Raw genomic sequence first — 17874 nt, forward strand, 5'->3', positions numbered from 1 at the left:
AGTGATTTTAGATTGCTTCGGGGTGCCGTTATTTAATCGTGTCTAAACGAAGTTACTTCACTTTTTTACCATCATGGTTAGAATCAACTAACAGCGGCGTCAAATTTTGTCTTCTGGCTCAAAAGATACTTTAAATGAAATGGGCAATTAACGTTTCGTTTGTGTTGGTTAAGATAAACCCATGAAAAATGACTGTTCTTATGACTATTACAGAACTCCGCTTGGCCAAAATAGATTGGTCTCATTATTTACATGTAGTCCGAGAAGGTCAGTGGCCTCGTTGTTCAAACAAACTAAATTATGACCACACATGTGGTACTTTTGCCTATTTTATCATAAGTCGATTATTCCAATTCAAATTATGGTGTTTTTTAACATTTGATTGAAATTTGAATTGTTGATCGCGAAGATTATCTATCAAATCAGCCACGCAAACAAACAAACAAACAACATTTTCAATGAGATTATTTCAACAGATTTTTGTATTAAAATTATTTTTATTTAAAATACAGAAACTTTCCTTTTCCTTATTTTTAATGTATATTGTAATGTTCGGATCAGGTTGCAATTGTTAGAGCAGCGGTGCAGAAGGATTAAACATCACACGCGGGGTCAATTCGTCAAAAAAAAGCATTAGTTTCGGATGATCACTGGGAACCATCAGGGCTCCAGGTAACGAGTGGACACAATGAATTCATTTAACACATTTGTGTTGTTTGTGCGAATTACGATAAGACCTTAACGGCTCCACTGAACCGTGTCACTGTGCGTACTGTGCGTAACTGAGCAGTACTCGGTCTTATCTTACATCTTTATTTATACGATTCATTTCCTTTTAGTTAGATTTGGTTTTACTTTACTTTCTATTTTGTGTCAATTATGCTGAATGTCAAGTTTTGAGTTTACATAAGGTTGTGCTTATTCTGTAAGGTCAGTTCTGGGTTTTTGTGCTTACGTGATGTTTTTTGTTTGTACGCATGTGGGTAACGGTTCTATTTGTACACACGAAGGTACGGTGTCTCCTATTTCATTATATATGACTTGATGGTTGCTATTATGCAATGTTATGGTTTTACGCTTAAAGTGCGTTCTAACGGGGTTTGTGCTGAATAATGTTTTTCTCACCTTTGAAAGTTAGTGTGTGGCTTGCATGTTTTGTAAATGTTTTGGGATAAGAGTTTTTCTGCTGATTTACATTTCCTGACTTAAAGGTTGTTATTGTGTGTTGTGTGTTGACAATTTCTGCTATTTGAGTGTAAAGAGAAGTATGTGAACTAAGTATAGCATATGCATGCTACAATATCATTCAATAAATCCTTAAACTGATATGCTTTTGACTATGGAATATACGTAAATAAGTTACATCGCCTAATGATTTTTTTTAAACCAATGTCTAACTAAACAGAACTATTTGGCTGCAATGAGTTACCCTTACACTGATTGCCATTTCTAAAAACTATGTTTCAGATCGAATTAATAATCAGCTTACTCCAAGTTATAATCTCATGTATAATGAAATATCTAAATCATTTCAAATCTGCCCACTATTACCCTTCAAATGTAGGGGCAAATTAATTCAAGCTTAGAAGCCACATACTGGCTACCAAAGCCGAACTACAGCAGTATGGGATGGATGATGAATATTGTCTAGAATTATAATTGAAACCTTTTTTTCCTGATAATATGACCACTAAAGGTTTCTTTCAGTTTGTGCAATTCATCTGCAATTCAATAATGTTTTCAACAGTATGTTAGTTGCAAGCTGTTGTTGCTTGGTCAATACAGCTGCTATGTGCTCTGTTTTTTAATGTCATAAATTTTGTCTTTCTCGTTTTTGCTCCAAAAACTCTGTCCTGTGTCCATTCCGTAACTCTTTGATTCGAGCCAAATAACCGTGTCCGTTCTGCTACTGTCCATCGTTCTATCGATCACTTTATCTATCCATCGCTGGTCGTGACAGAATTGGGTTTTTGGGCGATAGTCGTTTACATTTTCCGTGCGCACAGAAGCTACTTGAAATTCTATGGAAACTTCATTTTTTGCTTTACTCTTCGTGCAGCATGCAGCAGTCAGTGCAGCCAGTTGTTGGTGTGTGAATGTATGGCTAGATTGTGGTGCAAAAGCACATCTTTCGCTCGTTCGTTCGTTCGTACGCCTTCCAGGAAAAAAAATCTTAAAAACACGTCCATCGGCTTATCGTGCGGGTAGATTATGTCTACGCTTCTTTCGCATCTGTATCGTCTTGCGAAAATAGTAAAAATAGCTTTTTGACAAATAAATCAATCATTTTTCGTCCCGTGACAAAGCTTATTTGGCAGAGTGTGATGTGGCACAGCGAACAAACCTGCCAAACCAAAACCCCAAACTGTGCATCTGACAGGTCGGTTAGCAAACGACTGTCGCAGCAGCAACACCGGGAAATGACGTACCCATGTTTGAGGATAATATTAAAATTGCATCAATAGCTGTGTCGGTTTAAGCTTCAGCCTTTTCCCCACGTTATTTCCACTCCGACCTCCAACAGCTTCCCGTGACAGCTTTCCCCCACGAAATGGACTGTAATATCATATGTTTCGACCCGTTTCCATGTAACAACTTTGCCGCTGGTTAGGATTATATGCATCGGGTTGCGTTTGCAAACCGTTGCAACAGCGGGACTTTTTCTCCTCTATCCGGATAAAAACAGCACAACGAAAAGCTGTGCCTACACACGAACACCCGTCCACACCATGGATGGAGAGGGGGGGGGGAATGTGGTGGGGTACTTTATACGCCCTTTGAAGTGTTTCAGCCAAATCAGCGTGAGCTTAAAGAAGAAGAAAAAATAAAATGGCCGTGTGGAGCTAAATTTAAACATAGCCTTTGCATGATAATTGCATCCAATTGGCCTCATTATTTTGTAGTTTAGTCTGCACTCGAGCATGTGTGCTGTGTGTGTGGAAGTGTTTTTTAAAATAGATTTTCAACCCATCATTTTCACTGGTGAGCCCATATGAATATAATTCAATGAAAAAATCCCCAATCAGAGCAACGCTAATTGAACTCAATAAGGGGATATTAAGGGAATTATGGTGCTTTTTATGCGAATATTGCTCGCTGTGACATCCACCCCGAAAAAAAGTTTCGTGTGAAGCTTTTCATAGATACAAAAGGGTTACAAAATGAATCAAAATATGAATACAACCAATTTTGTAGTGCAAGTTTCAATGGAAACATATTTTTCTTCTGAATTGATCGCAGCAATTCAAATGGCGTGATTATTTATGACCCAAGGAGACCCCACTTTATCTATTTGGTACGCGTTATGGGAAGTCCTATGGGAAGTCTATTAAATGCATCCCGACAATCAGCCATAATTAATTGCCATTTTGATGTGTTCCATTAATTTTTATCTTCGCATATAAACTTACTTGAACCGCAAGACCTTTTTGCTTCGTGTCTTAACGCCCATCGAACGGCACACCAAAAACTTACAACCATCAATCTTAAACGGGTAGTAATCGTTTCCGTGTCGACTGTTCGTCTCAACCCCGTCAATGATGGCTGCTTACGGTTCCTTCCCGAATCGCCGCAGCTCGGTGTTTTGTTGCCTACATACACACGCTTGTTGTTATATCTCCGTCGTTCATCACACATTTTCGAGCAACAATGAAATCAAATTTATTGCCGCCCATCAAAAGCATTCACACACATACACAGACACTTCAGTGCTGTTCGATCACAATGCAGGCGACTGCAACGTAGAACGCAAAAGTACGTGAACACATGAGCAAATAGTACACATTAGGGGAGAAAATCAGCACTTCTTACCCGTCCCTCTTTTTGGTGGTGCCAAGGTTGGAAAAACGTGAGTGCAAACACCCGGAATGATGATCATAATCTGAAATTGGAAAATGCATTAGCACGATTCCGCTCTGCTGGAATAATGGCAAAAATAAGGCACAGAAAAAAAACGAAGGGAGAAAATCCGAAATCCCACACCACCACCCATCATTGTCGTCACTGCCATTCGACCCATTGGCGTCTTTCGTTTGCCGTGTTCGTTCCATCACCATCCTTCACTTCACTGTTCGACATGTGCGGGCAGCCAAAAGATGCTTTTTCGAGTTGAGTTCGGAACCCATGCCCGCGAGTGGCTCGGACAGAGTCCCAAGTTAGCTCGCTCCACCATCGGCCGAGCTTTGTTGTTTCGTCCTGCTCCGTCCCGTTTGGCAGTGTTTTGCTTGTATAGTTTATTTCCGACAAGCTTACCGGAACTGTGATTCAATTCCGGCGGTAAAGTGCCAACAACAAAACAAGCGCACGGGTGAGGAAAAAGAAAAGAAAAAGAAGAAAGAATAAACGTTTGAATGATATGTTCTCCCTACTAGCCCTTGTGGATCCTGATGCATCCTTCTTCACATTGTTATCACGGTCGATTTTGATGCTCCGTTTTCGACTGACATTTTCTGCTCTTCCGTTCTGTTCAGACTGTTCGCAAACGTATCAAGTGTTGTTCCTTTTTGTCGTTTGACGAAAAACATTCTCCTTTGTCACCTTGGAAAATGCATTTCCTCCTTGGTTTGGTTGTGTGTCTTGTTAGCAGTTTCGCTACAGAGCTTATCCTCATCATTTGTTGTTTTTGCTGTTGCGACAAAGTATTTATTCCCCACTCAGCGAGCTCAAAGCGGAACCCGTTATCTATCCGTCGTTTTTTTTTTTAACTTCCTTCCATTTCTTTTATTAAACCTATGCTACTCATCGTATCGTGCTTGACAGCAAAGGCAAAGCATTGCATGATTAACGATAAGCGAATGTAGCAATATGTACGATCGGTGTGCTTTACATTGTCCATTTGTAGGAGCGAACACAAATGTGGCCATTCTTGCTGCACATATGCAACGGCAAACGATACTCGAATACAACATACCGCAGAGTATGGTGTGGTTTTTTCGTCGATTTCATTACTGGTAACTTTTTAAGCTTTAAGGTGGAGCAGGATGATTTTACAAAATTAATGACTTTTCAACCGCTCGTTTCCACGTATTTGCTTCAGCATGAAGCTGGTGTGTGAATGGTAACGTATAAACTTCGATTGTGGGTTTCATTGTATTTTCTCTCTTCTTTGTTGCTTGTGATGCAGCGAGTTTGTGTGCTTGTGTGCTCATTATAAGTCGCCTACGTGTGCGGAAAAGGGAAATTGTAATTAATTACAATTATTGACTCTGGTCGATACTTGCATTATTTGTGTTGGTATACTGTTTTAAACTTTTATTCGAAAACTTCACTAGATGAGTTGGTTAAAGGAAACACGAAGAAATTCATTTATTTGCTTGCAGATTCCGTAACAATTCGGTTTAGCAAAAAGTAAAGGGTGTGTTATTAAATATTTGAAAGTTGAAGTTTATTAATACAATATTTATATTTTCTATGTCTGTTTACTGCTTTAGGTTATGTTTAGTCTTATTATTTTCTTAAATGTTTTAAAATGATTTTAATGCTTTGAAATATTTGATAGATATACGAATACGATATACGAATATATACGAATAGATCAACATCCTACACTGGCTGGCTCGATTCAAAATAAAAACAAAATAAATCAGAACAAATCTCAAATTCAAGAACTGCTCCAAATGAAACTACGTTAAAAGAAACGACAAGATCACAACATTACATCATTTTTCTCCCTCCATACTAGCAACATGCTTTCGGTTACTGCATTTTTTACGGCTCCCTCTACAATACCACCACCCGGACTTGAGCTTTCCGTTGGCTTCCATCATCATCGTTAATAACATTTTACGCCAGCACTGGAAACGACATTTTGCTCGCATGCACCATCCATCTTTGGGCATCGTTTGGGCTGCATGACCCGCGAGTGGATCGGGAATGGCGTTAAGCTCGCGGAAGGTTACAAATTAGCATCGTGCACATTGTCACAAACCAGTGACAAATGATAATTTCGCTTGACGTGCGAATTTTCACCAACCATCATTGTGCTGCATTCGTTCATTCATTCATTTTCGGTTTCCACCAAAGTGCCTTTTAACAAAATCAATCCACAATGTCTTCAGCACGGACCCGCTTGCTGCGGAACTAGCGACACCTTCTTCCCTTCCTTGCATACACCGGTGAGTGGAGATGCTGAATACTAAAAGTTTGTGAGTTAAACTAATTTTCAACGGTGTGCAACGGTCCGTTAAAAAGTAGCAAAATTGAATTGAGTTGAACGCTGTTACAAAAAGGTTGCATTGCGTCACCTTTGTGCAGCCAACAGTTTGTCATCCGGCTACAGCAAATGTTTATGGAAATGCAAAGTTTGGGATCGTTTGTACGCGGAGCTGCAATTAAATGTGGAAGTATAATTGTGGAGTACGCGTTGAATTTCTGTGCAATTTTTTCCACCACTCGTAGGTCGTGAAATAAAATAAAAATGGAAGACAGACTTTTTTTTTAAACAGTAACAGTGTGCTGACGAATGTTTCTAAAAGGGAAGCGCAGTTTCGGGCGAGTTTAATGCTTGCAACCAGGATTGCCACTTCACTACCGATTGTTTGTGGTGCTGTGTAAGTGACAAAACTTTGCTCAATGGAACTGGCGGTGGTATTTCGTAATGAAGTTTGAATGTTGAGCCACCCGTAAGCGGAACGTTTTCACACTTTTCTTCTCACACCGGGCGCAAGCATAATAATATGCTAATAATGTTGCTGGAGCTAGTAAAGCGTTCTTGCTAGAAGTGTTTGCTTGAGCATTACGTGAATCAGCATTTTTAACTTACTCTAGTTACGGTGAGGCGTATTTCTATGGTTCTTGAGAAAATATTTTTGTAACCAATTACATTTCCTTATAACGAGCAAAGCTTACGGCTTTTTAAGTACAGCTTCTTGAATGACAAAAACGTTTTATTTTCTTCAATTATAGAAACAATTCAGACATTTCACTTAAAATGAAATTCATTTCTACTCATTCACAGTTTAATGTATTCTTTGGAATCTACGGAAAAACAAGCGTAGTTGGTCTATGATTGAAATAAATGACTTCTTTTTTTTAACTTCCTTTAATGTTGGAATCAAAGCTTTAGTGAAATGTATGATTAAGGCATTCGTTATTGGCTAGAAAGATTATTTTAGAACAATGGTTATATTGCTAATCACTACAATGATCGCTTCATAATGGATCATTTCTTTTTAGCGGAATCCTTTGCCTATTTTTAATAAACTGATGTTCTTTGCATATTTCAGAAGAAATGTTGCAAATGTTTAGAAGAAAAGTCGATAAACTATACTCGAATAATCTTGATATTTTAACATTTTTGCAGAACGCATCACATGCAGGAGCCAAATATACTCCACTGAGGCTTCGAATCAAAAATACAGTTTAAATGGATTTTAAATTATTAATTTTTATTATAACTAACTTATTTATTAAATTAAATTTATTTGATTTAAGTTTATTTTTTTACAGAAAAAATACTGATTTTGTAATATTGACAGCTATGAAAAGGCTTATTTATTTGAAAGCAGACTTTATATTATATATTAAAATACAGTCTTTTTGCGAGTTACGCAACAGTCAAGTTACATGATTTTTTTTAAATTTTGACAGTTTATGTGTGTAATCAGTAAAAATTTCTCCAATAGTTGTCAAATGCAATATAAATTAAATTTTTGCTTAAAGTTTTAAATCGCTAAAAGGTCAGAATTATCCTAATTTTTAACACGAAACACGAATCATATATATATATATATATATATATATATATATATATATATATATATATATATATATATATATATATATATATATATATATATATATATATATATTGTATAATATAAATTGTATATAATTGCATATATACAAAATTGTATATATATATATATATATATATATAAAACTGTTTATCAACTAAATTTTGGCTGAAAATGTGTTATTCGATTTACGCGAAAATCAGAGCTACGCGAATGTATCCGAGTTACGCTGGAACGCATTTATCGCGTAACGCGTGGAAAGACCGTAGAAGGATTGTTTCACCTCAGTTCAAAAGAGAAAATACACAATGTTTCTGTTTAAAACTGTATCATTGACCCTTTTGTTGCAGAACTATAAACTCATGGTTATAATCAACCCTTCACTATCACGGTCGTTAAATGGCGGTAGGTTAACAAACAAAATATGAGTTCGTTAATAAAGCACCCGTACGCGTACAATGCTCCTACGACCATAATTCATGGTTGGAAACAATTCCTCCTGGGCTGTTAAATTCGATTTAGATCTTCGCAGCGCACCAGCCCACTAGGGGGTCCCTTGTAATGTAATTTCAATTAATTTAATTAATGTGAAGCGCCTCCCAATTGAACAGGCAGGCGTACACTGGATGCAGTTTGCACCATTGTTCCATAATATAGATATATTTTCAAAGCGCTGCATTTAAATCAGGCATTGTATGGGCATTGTATGGCCATTCTGTGTCTGTCTGTGTGTGTTTGTGTGTTGATTTATAAAGCTTTTTCCAAAACATTGCACTCGTAGACCCGGTCCCACACAATAAGGGCACGATCGCACATGTCGACACACGATGTAACAACATTCGATCGTAAAGTTGTAGGAAGAACGAAACAAAAATAATAAAAAATGGAGTCCATACTGACGCGCAACATAACCAACGTACCCGATAATTATAACCAAACGGTGTGCAGGAAGATGCGTAACGCATGTTTCGAAAATGCAGCCGAGATGTGGTGATTGAAAATGGTTCCCATACGTTCGCACTTTACCTCCCTGTTGTGGATGTTGTTAAGCAGTATAAAATACGATCGATTTTAACGCAAGACATTGTGATGCATTCTATTAGCTACTGTTTCACATCAGAAAAGGGTCGGGGAGCGAGAACATCATGTCGGAACGTAACGAATCTATCAACTGTATTTTACTATAACGAACCTTGCTTCGGGTACGAGCACCTCGACATACACACACACTTACCAACCACACATGCTTTCCTATATTGCTGCAACAGAAGCAAATTCATGGTAAACATATCAACCATCCCGCTTCCGTATAGATGTTTGCATGTACGGTTTGCAGGCAAAAAACAAAACCCCGTACGCAATGGTGTTTTGTTGTTGTTGTTTTTTTGCCGGTTGTTTGCGATAGGGTGGAAAAACTATTCTCCTATCTGTACACCATGTGCACATACGTTGGGTGAAAAGCTCGTTCTTGATGCGGATCATTAATTTAAATATTTCTGCTACTGCTGCTCCTTCTCGGTAGGTCAGATGCATCATGGCAAAGCCACAGAAACAGCAATAATAATAGACGCACTGATTGTGGAGATTTGTGGAAGAAGGTAGATGATGATTTCACATTAAACTAAAAATATAAAACAGGGAGCTTTAAAGCTCATGAAGAAACGAACTTTAAACGTGATTAATTTAAACATCGAATAATCTAGAATATAATACTTTTCATCGTGAGTGAAGTAACGTAAATACTCTGCACAAGTTTTGAATAGTTACAACAGGACCAAATGTGAAATTAAAGCAAATAATGTAGAAGAGACGCCATTAACATTTTTCAGAAAATAAAAATAGTTTCATCTCGTTTAGTTATTTCTCAACCCTAGCTAACACAGCAGAACACAAATGGGGTAAAAAGAACGAAAATACATAACAAACATCAATCGTACATCAAATTGAAATTGGCTAGGGAAATCTCCTTTGGCTCCCTACTATTTCAGCTACGCAGAAAGCTTGCTGCAATAATATTCAATATTTTTCCATCTCAGCTCCAATTCCCTGATGCTCTCTTCCAACTCCCCTGCGTATCTAGTCTATTCTCTCCCCCCACCCCCGCCAACACACACAAACACCATGCCAAACTGCACCGCACTGCATCAAACTGCGGGATTATGTTAACTTTATTTTGAGATTTACGAATAAATGCTTTTTACCCGGAAGAAAGCAGAAAGCACGAGCCAAGATGTAAACGAACGAGGAGCATACTCTTGAGCCTGCTGAAAGCTGGAAAATATTCTTCGTACACCTCCAGCCAGTCCCTGGTCTGGCTTATCGTCTCGTACAACCAGTGCAACGAGTTGGCAAGCTGTGTTCGGACTGCACCGATACAACGAAACCCGTGCCTTCCCTTTCTCGGGGTGTGAAAATGGACAAAGTTTAAGACATGGGGTTATGTTTCTTCTTGCGAGGTGGAGAGTATGCGCGTCTTTTGCTTCGGCAGGTGCTGCTAATTCGTACAGCAAACAATCCAACCGGGTAAGCTCACGTAGCTCAGCTTAGCTCTGTTACCACAACACATACACACACACTGCACATCATCATCATCATCATCTTACAACTACACGACTCAAAAAAACCGAGTGGATAACCCGGCATGCTGTTGTCTTGTGAAGCGGCATGATTGGATGCAACGTGCCTTAAAATGAGCCAAGAACGTTCAAGAATAGACGTTCATTGACAAAGGAGATTCGCCCTCGCCCTTGTGCTGGAGGTGCTGGAGTTACGCTGTCGAGATGCTGCAAAGCGATTGGATTAGATTTCCTACTTTGTGAGGTTTTAAATCAACCACACCAGCTCGGGATATAATTTATCCGTAAAGTATGGTCTCTCTGAAATAGTGAGCACGCAGAGAGCAGGAGGGATATAGTGTGTTAGGAATCAAAATTGAAAACAAACGGAGACTTTGGCTTACGTACACGAACGATTTTCGCTGAGTGTTGTTGGTAGACAGCTAGAAGGAAAGAAAGGAAAGAGTTTAAGTGTCTTAGTATTTCAAACATATTTTCAATCGCGTTGGAGATAAGGAAAGCTTTAAAGTACGTTTAGAGGTTTTTGGTGATTTTATTTCCCTTTTTGTATGACTTTCAAAGGTTCCGAACATTCAGCGTCTCTTGAAATATGTTTTAAGGCAATTTTAAGGCAAACATAGTAACGTTAACTTATGATAAATAAAGCGTGTTTAAAACAATGACGCTAACAATACTTGTGCTTAAATAAAATATAATAATGAAGATCGAGGCAAGACATTTGGAATTTTGTTTTACTTTAAGAGATTTTATGATTTATTTAATATTTTTTATGAGATTTTATGAGTATGATTTAAGAATAATTGTAACGTTACCTTAAGCAAAAATCTAAAAATTAAAACAATACACAGTGTTAAAAAGACACTTTAAAGAATAATTCAACACCAGAGAGAAGCTATGTTATTATCATACATTTTCCATCTACTCCTACATAGTTTCAAAAGCGGGTTGGTAAAGATTGGTACGAAATTTCAATCACCTCGAATACATACCAGCATGCCGTACCGTTTGATGCACTGTTGCATCAAAATCGTTCGTTTAGAAATTTAATACTTCCCACCAAAGGTTTTAAGGCGCAAGTAAAACGCAAACGAGCGAACGAAATCATTTACTTATTCATGAAAAGCAGTCAAACGTGTACCAACCTGCATTGCTGTTACCGTAGGGGAATCTTAGAGGAAATGGTTTTGTACGTTTGGCCACATCAAGTCAGGAACGACATTTGAGCTAGAAATGGTTTGGTAAATGGATTTAATGTTAATAAAAATACTCACATTTACTCACACAGGTGCGAAGTGAAATAGTATAGTTTTGCTTGCATCATTTCAAAAAGGGGCTTTGATAGTATCGTTGTGCGATGGAGAAGATTATTTCCATTTCCCTGCTCAAGGTGAATATTTGCTCGAGTTCATTATTGCCTGGAATGAAATTGAAATCTCTGAACATACTACATGGTGTTGCTCAGCCGTAAACAAATCGTAATACTGAAACTGGGTATGCCTTCAAAGCAAACATTTGGGCATGGGACTACATTCATTGGTTTTAGTGATGCAGTAAACAAACACTAACCGAACGATAACCATAATGAACACAGGATAGTAATGATCTTCCAGCACAAAAGACTAGAATAATGATAGGTCTAAGGAATTTTACACCCAAACGGTTCATTTGTAGTATATAGCATGGAGACATTCATTTTGGTTATAATCCTAAACTAGAATAGAAGACAATAGTGATTATGGAGAAAGGAAGTAGCCCGGTTGATCACACATTAATTAACCGATTTGGATAGTATTCACCCGCCAGGTTGACATCTGGCAGGAATCTCACAACTCAATTTGCAACGCTTTCATTAGCGGCCTTACCCTTAACAAGCAAAATCTCCACCGCTGCTGTGTCACACAAGCGTTAATTCTTTGGCTTCATCGGTTTTCGGCATCGATCTAACGTCAAAAGTACAAACAGCACCAGCTGCAGGTAAGCTCATTAAAATCCACACCAGCAGCCATGGGCAAATCCCGTGCAAAACGTACGGGCCCACAGCACCGGAGATAGTTCTCCTTTATGATGGTGCCCTAGTAGTATTCATCAAATTGGATGCATCATAGCGATGATGCGTGAATGCATTATTTGTACCGCTAGGCAGTAGGGGTGCATTCGATACCGATCCCAAACCCCCTCGGGGAGTCCTCACTGTACTGTACGCTAATGTATGTGTGTGTGTGTGGTTGAGTGAGTGTGTATCTAATGGCCACAACGCTCACCAGCAGAATCAGTGTACCGATGGGTTTTCTGTATGTAAACACCGGCCCGAGTCTGTGAAGCGGAAGGAGTCGGGTTTACGCATTGGTTGTTGCGGCATCGAAAGCTAGCTACGGTTGGTGCTGCATTCCGTTGCACGCCTTGGGGGTGCGAACTGTCGGGGCCAGAGTTGGCAGCTAGTCGGACGATTATGGCAGTACATGCCCACAGGGTGTCGTGTTTGGAAACATGTACTACGTAACCCGCACACCGTCTCTACCAGCGACTACCGATGTCGATGTTTTGAATTCCGGTAGCGGCTGGCTGTTCGGAGTTCAGTGTAGTCAGTGCTCCAAGCCGTTGGAATATGGGGGCCTTCGGATATCTGCTGACGTTGCGTTTGTAGTTGTCACCTTGGCTTCTGTGGCGGGTTCCCTGTTTCCCGTTTTCCTGTTGGTTGTGCTGTCAAATTTGCAATTCCTCCCCGGGAGAAAATAGTTCGTTTCATTATGAAAACCCTGCCAATATATCCGCTGCGCCGCGTCTTTGCTGGCTGTTCACTTTGAACTGACGCTAAGCGCCAGGTAACCCCGGCCAGGTCCTGGAAGTTTGATGCCAAGCAGTACTAGCTGTGCTGGTAGAGCAAGATACCCAGTTTCCTAATTAATTGAGATTTGTCTCGCATGTTTGATCTGTGCAAGCCGCTATCCGGTGGTTACATTTTTGCGTTAATGCAGCACTCCCAGAAAACAAGTGAAAGTTAGCACGGGTGTGCATGTGCATGCAGATAGATACAATGTTAAACAACTTCCCTATCATACATGGACAAAATCGTGAAGCAGTAATGCAGTGCTACACATTTGAAGATTTTTTTATAATTTTTGTTTTCAGGTATCAGCGAAAACTAGTAATAAAGGAGAAACATTTGAATAGGCTTATTTTTACTATCATTCTGTGTTACTTTCAATATCAAACTCACATAAAGACCTGTTCAGATGGAAATTGGTTACCTAGTTTTATTTTTAATAGAGTCACCAGATGTACTATATGGAACTTTTTCATAGTTATTTGAAGGTATTCGAGCTATCTACAATACAATCTAGCAACTTTTTTTACATGTACGTGCTTGAGTTCAATTGTTGTAGTTATTACAGAAAAACCAAAATTAGTTTTAGAATTGAAATACAGTTAAAATTATAATGTTTAAAAAAAGTTGCACAATTGCTAGGAAAGTCCACCATTGTTCGGGCTCCGACCAATCAAAACTTCTTTAAAGTTTAGGTTCTTGTTCAAAAATGTCATATTACCAAATCATGATTTAATCAAACCAAATCAATTTGATCACCAAATATAAATTCTTTTTTTCTGAGAAATTTGGCGGAAAATTGAAGTAATGACAAATCATTGGTAGGCAATGGCACAAAACAAGGGCTTTTATAACCAATGAAACAATAAACAAGCTAGAAATTCTAAAAAATAGTGCCTCTATAAATCGAAATACGGCAGGAAACCGCAGGCACGTCGAAGGTTCGTTGACTCTAAGCGCAAAACCTTCAGTTTTCTCAGCCACATATCCTACAATGGTCAGGAAGGAAACTCACTGTCCGACATTTGTGATTGTAACATTTTTGCCATACGCTTTGTCGCCTCCTTCCGGCGAGTCAGAGATAGATTTTGAAAGTGCTAGCAAACGTACCAGCAGATGTTATGATCCTGAATCTTCCGTCTGTTGATGAACTATTAGTCTTTAAGGCAATAGACAGGCTTTGAACCTTCGTTCGCTCCTGAGCCCGACGGGATCTCGCCATCTATTCTGAAGCGTTGCGATGACTCTATCGCCCCCATTCTGGTCAGGTAAAAATTACCTCAGTCCACCACAACATGGGTTCGTACCAAAGCGCTCAACTACCACGAACCTCGTAGAATTTGTAAGCTTCTACCACAAAACCATCGATGCCGGCTTCAGGTCCATGCAGTGTACACGGACATAAAGGCAGCTTTCGATAGTGTTCCACACCTGGCCTTGCTACTGGCCAAGCTGCAGATTCTCGTGCTACCAGAAAAAAAGTTGTCCTGTATGCGATCCTACCTCGCCGAGCGATCTTACTTCATGAAAATGGGACTACACACATCGCGCCGTATCATCGTCTCCTCCGGGGTGCCTCAAGGCAGTAACCTTGGCCCGCTTCTCTTCGTGCTTTATCTGAACGACGCAACCCGGGTGCTTCCTCCAGACAGCCACTTGATGTATGCGAATGATGCTAAAATATATATACCGATTCGCACACAAGCAAATCGGATGCATATTCAGGTCATGTTGTGCACCTTCCAATCCTGGTGCTTCATAAATGGCCTTGAAATGTGTGTCACGAAGTGCGCGGTGATCACCTTCACGAGAAAGCGAGATCCCTTTCGATACGATTACGCACTAGACAACTCCATACTTGAGCGTAAAAGCTGTGTCAGGGATCTTAGAGTGCTCCTTGATAAAAAGTTGAGCTTCCATAGACCACTTCGTGACCAAGGGGAACCAGCTGTTAGGTCTGCTTAAGCATCTTAAGCGCGTGAAATAAACGATCCTATCTTGTGTCAGATGTTGTAATGTTCATTGGTACGATCGGCAGTGGAGTACGCGTCTGTGGTATGGTGGCCTTCGGCAGCACGTCCCCTACTCCGGTTGGAGTCTATTCAACGCAAATCAACCCGCTTTACCCTGTGATCCTGGGGACTCCGAGGGAAAAAACGACTGTCGCTGTACGTTACTGGGCTTAGAGACGGTCAAACAACGCAACTGCAACGCACAGCGACTGTTTGTAGCTGGGATACTCGACCACCGAGGCGACTCGCCGGCACTACTTTGAGGGCATCTTGTTATGTGTCGTGAATTCAATGCTGTCTGTGATCATTACGAACCGCGTCCGCTATCGACTTGACATGACAGTATTAATTTAAGATATTAGAAATTAAGATTGCTTTAAGGGGGCCCCATGTGGTCTGTTGAGTTTTAACAATAAATAAAAAATCTGTACATCATCATTTTACATTTTTTATATTTTTTCCAATGTAATGTCAATAACTTATCTTTCATTTTATGTCAAAATCATTTTTCTATATTCTATCTTTTGTACTAAGAGACCAAATTCGAAATGAACAGATCTTTAGTATAATTAAGCTATTGAGATGAGGTGACAAACCACATTTTCTGTTTAATAAAGTTAGTGAATGCCAAAAAAAGTTATGATTACAGTGAAATTATTGCGTAAAATAAGAAAAAAGCCCGAAATAATGGTAAACGATATGCTAATCTCAATGCATTTGTTTGCTTATTATTTAATTAGCTCGTTAACTGTTAAATGTTTGACTTATTAAATGTAACGCACTGTGTTCAAGAAGATCATCAAATTAGTACCAGTAGTTTAAATGCATAACCCTGAAAAACTGTTCCCACCGAAATGAAAATAAAAACACTGCTAAATGCTTCACCTGCATGCATCTTTTCATGGAAAGCTTTCCACCATTTAACTCTCAGCCTTTATACCCACTAGAAAAGTTGTTTGTTTGTTTGTTTAGCCACGAACTGCTGGATAATTGACCGATCGTGCGCTATAAGAACATTCCGTAAAAACGAATCGAAAACGTCACGCACTCGCTTCCAATGCAAATGCAGTATGCTTGGGGAAACATTTTTCCGCTACTGCTAACCGGGGAACCATTTTGCATGAGCCATGAAGAAAAGCGAGAAGCCAAAAAAACCTCACACTTTTTAAAGCACATCCGGTTCACGGCCACAAAACTACATTCACATTCAGCTCTTAACTTCGTACTACTGAAAAGTCCTTCATTTGGTTTCCGTCCATGAAGGTAAAATCCACAGTTTGTTCGTTACTTCCCGGGAGCATGCATGCATACATGCCTGCCTGCATGTCTGTTGGCATGCACGGGATTTCTCCTGCTTTTCGTACTCAATCGAAACGATTGCGAAATCTAAAGCGATACACGCGACGGGTGTGTTTTAGCACGAGAGCAGTACCATCGCTGCTCGAGTGCACTGTGTGTGTTTGTATATTTTTTATCTTCTTTCTACAATGTTTAACATGCATTTTTCTCCCATTTTCATGTATTCGCTGGCATGTTTCACCGTTGCGGTACCCCGATACAGCGCAAAGAGGAAGAAAAAATGACTTCACTGCTTCGAGCACCAGCAACTGCAACAACAGCAACGACACACCGCTGGGAAAGCTGCTGAATGGACTGCGGTGGCTCAGCTCCGAGATGTACTTCGGTGAATGGGCGGGAAAATCGGGCCCAGATTTTCCCTTCCACGTGGTGGCGCAGCGCGTTCGATCACTCGTGGCGGAGTTTCAACGGTTCGCTGCCATGGGACTGCTTACGATGCCGGAACGCACCGAAGGATGGCGACAAGTGGTGAGATTTTTAGTGCTTCTTCGCACGGTGGGGCTCACGGAAGTGGCACCCAATGAGGATGTTGATCCGGGTTGCCACCATCGAGGGGACGATAATCAGCAGTCAATTGACGGTGTGGGTCGATCGCGAACCAACCACAAAACGAAGGTAAGTGCAAGCAAGGGCAAGGCAAGTTACCACCGTTATTGCTGGAGGGATTATAAGCAACTTGCCTGTGTGTCAAACCATGTTTTGTCTCATATTGCGCAGAGCAGCGATGCGATGCGAAACGTACATTGAATTTAACAAACCTCAAAAGTTGCCGTTTGTTGCCGTTTGTTTTTTATTTTGTCTTTTGCTCTCGTCACCGCAAAATTCAGGCAAAAGTTTTAATTAGTTGCCCTTGGATGTATACATACTATCCGACTAACAGATCCGTAACAGTGTTCCGAGGAAAATGTGGAGTGAATGTGTGGTTTTTTTTAACGTGTGTATGTGTATACTGGTTGACTTTCTCGTACAAGCTTATGTGCCTTTTAAACCGACACCACGTACGAGTGGAGTTCCATTAGGATAAATGAAATAGTTGTACATCGTTGGCGCGTAATCGTTTTAACATAGTACGATCGGTATGGGAGAGAATACTAATTACTGCTCGGTTCTGTTGTCGGCAGGAATGGATATTCACACTCGAAAGTGAGAAAACGAAGCACACACTGTGACTTTCTGGATAATCCTTGTACAAGGGATTGCTGTTTTTTTTGTTGGGCTTCCGGTTCAGAGTGCGGTGCGCTTGAGGATAGGGTTGATGCATCATACATTTTCTATACTGTTAATTAAAATGAGAATGTGTGCTCAACACTAATGCATTCAATACGTTCTGTGTGTAATGGAGAATGTTGCGGGGTGCCAGTAAAAGCTAC

General features: G+C 39.8%; 1 protein-coding gene across 2 annotated transcripts in view; it reads left to right on the forward strand.

Annotated features, from left to right (window-relative positions):
• Positions 1-17874, forward strand: part of LOC120893882 — a 77765-nt gene that overhangs the window by 29478 nt on the left and 30413 nt on the right. For both annotated transcript variants that reach the window (XM_040296065.1, XM_040296066.1), the window contains exon 3: positions 16707-17119. In XM_040296065.1, coding sequence (XP_040151999.1) covers positions 16707-17119 — 413 coding nt within the window. The remainder of the gene's footprint in view (positions 1-16706; positions 17120-17874) is intronic.

The sequence above is a fragment of the Anopheles arabiensis genome, chromosome 2, assembly GCF_016920715.1.
Source record: "Anopheles arabiensis isolate DONGOLA chromosome 2, AaraD3, whole genome shotgun sequence".
NCBI lineage: Eukaryota > Metazoa > Arthropoda > Insecta > Diptera > Culicidae > Anopheles > Anopheles arabiensis.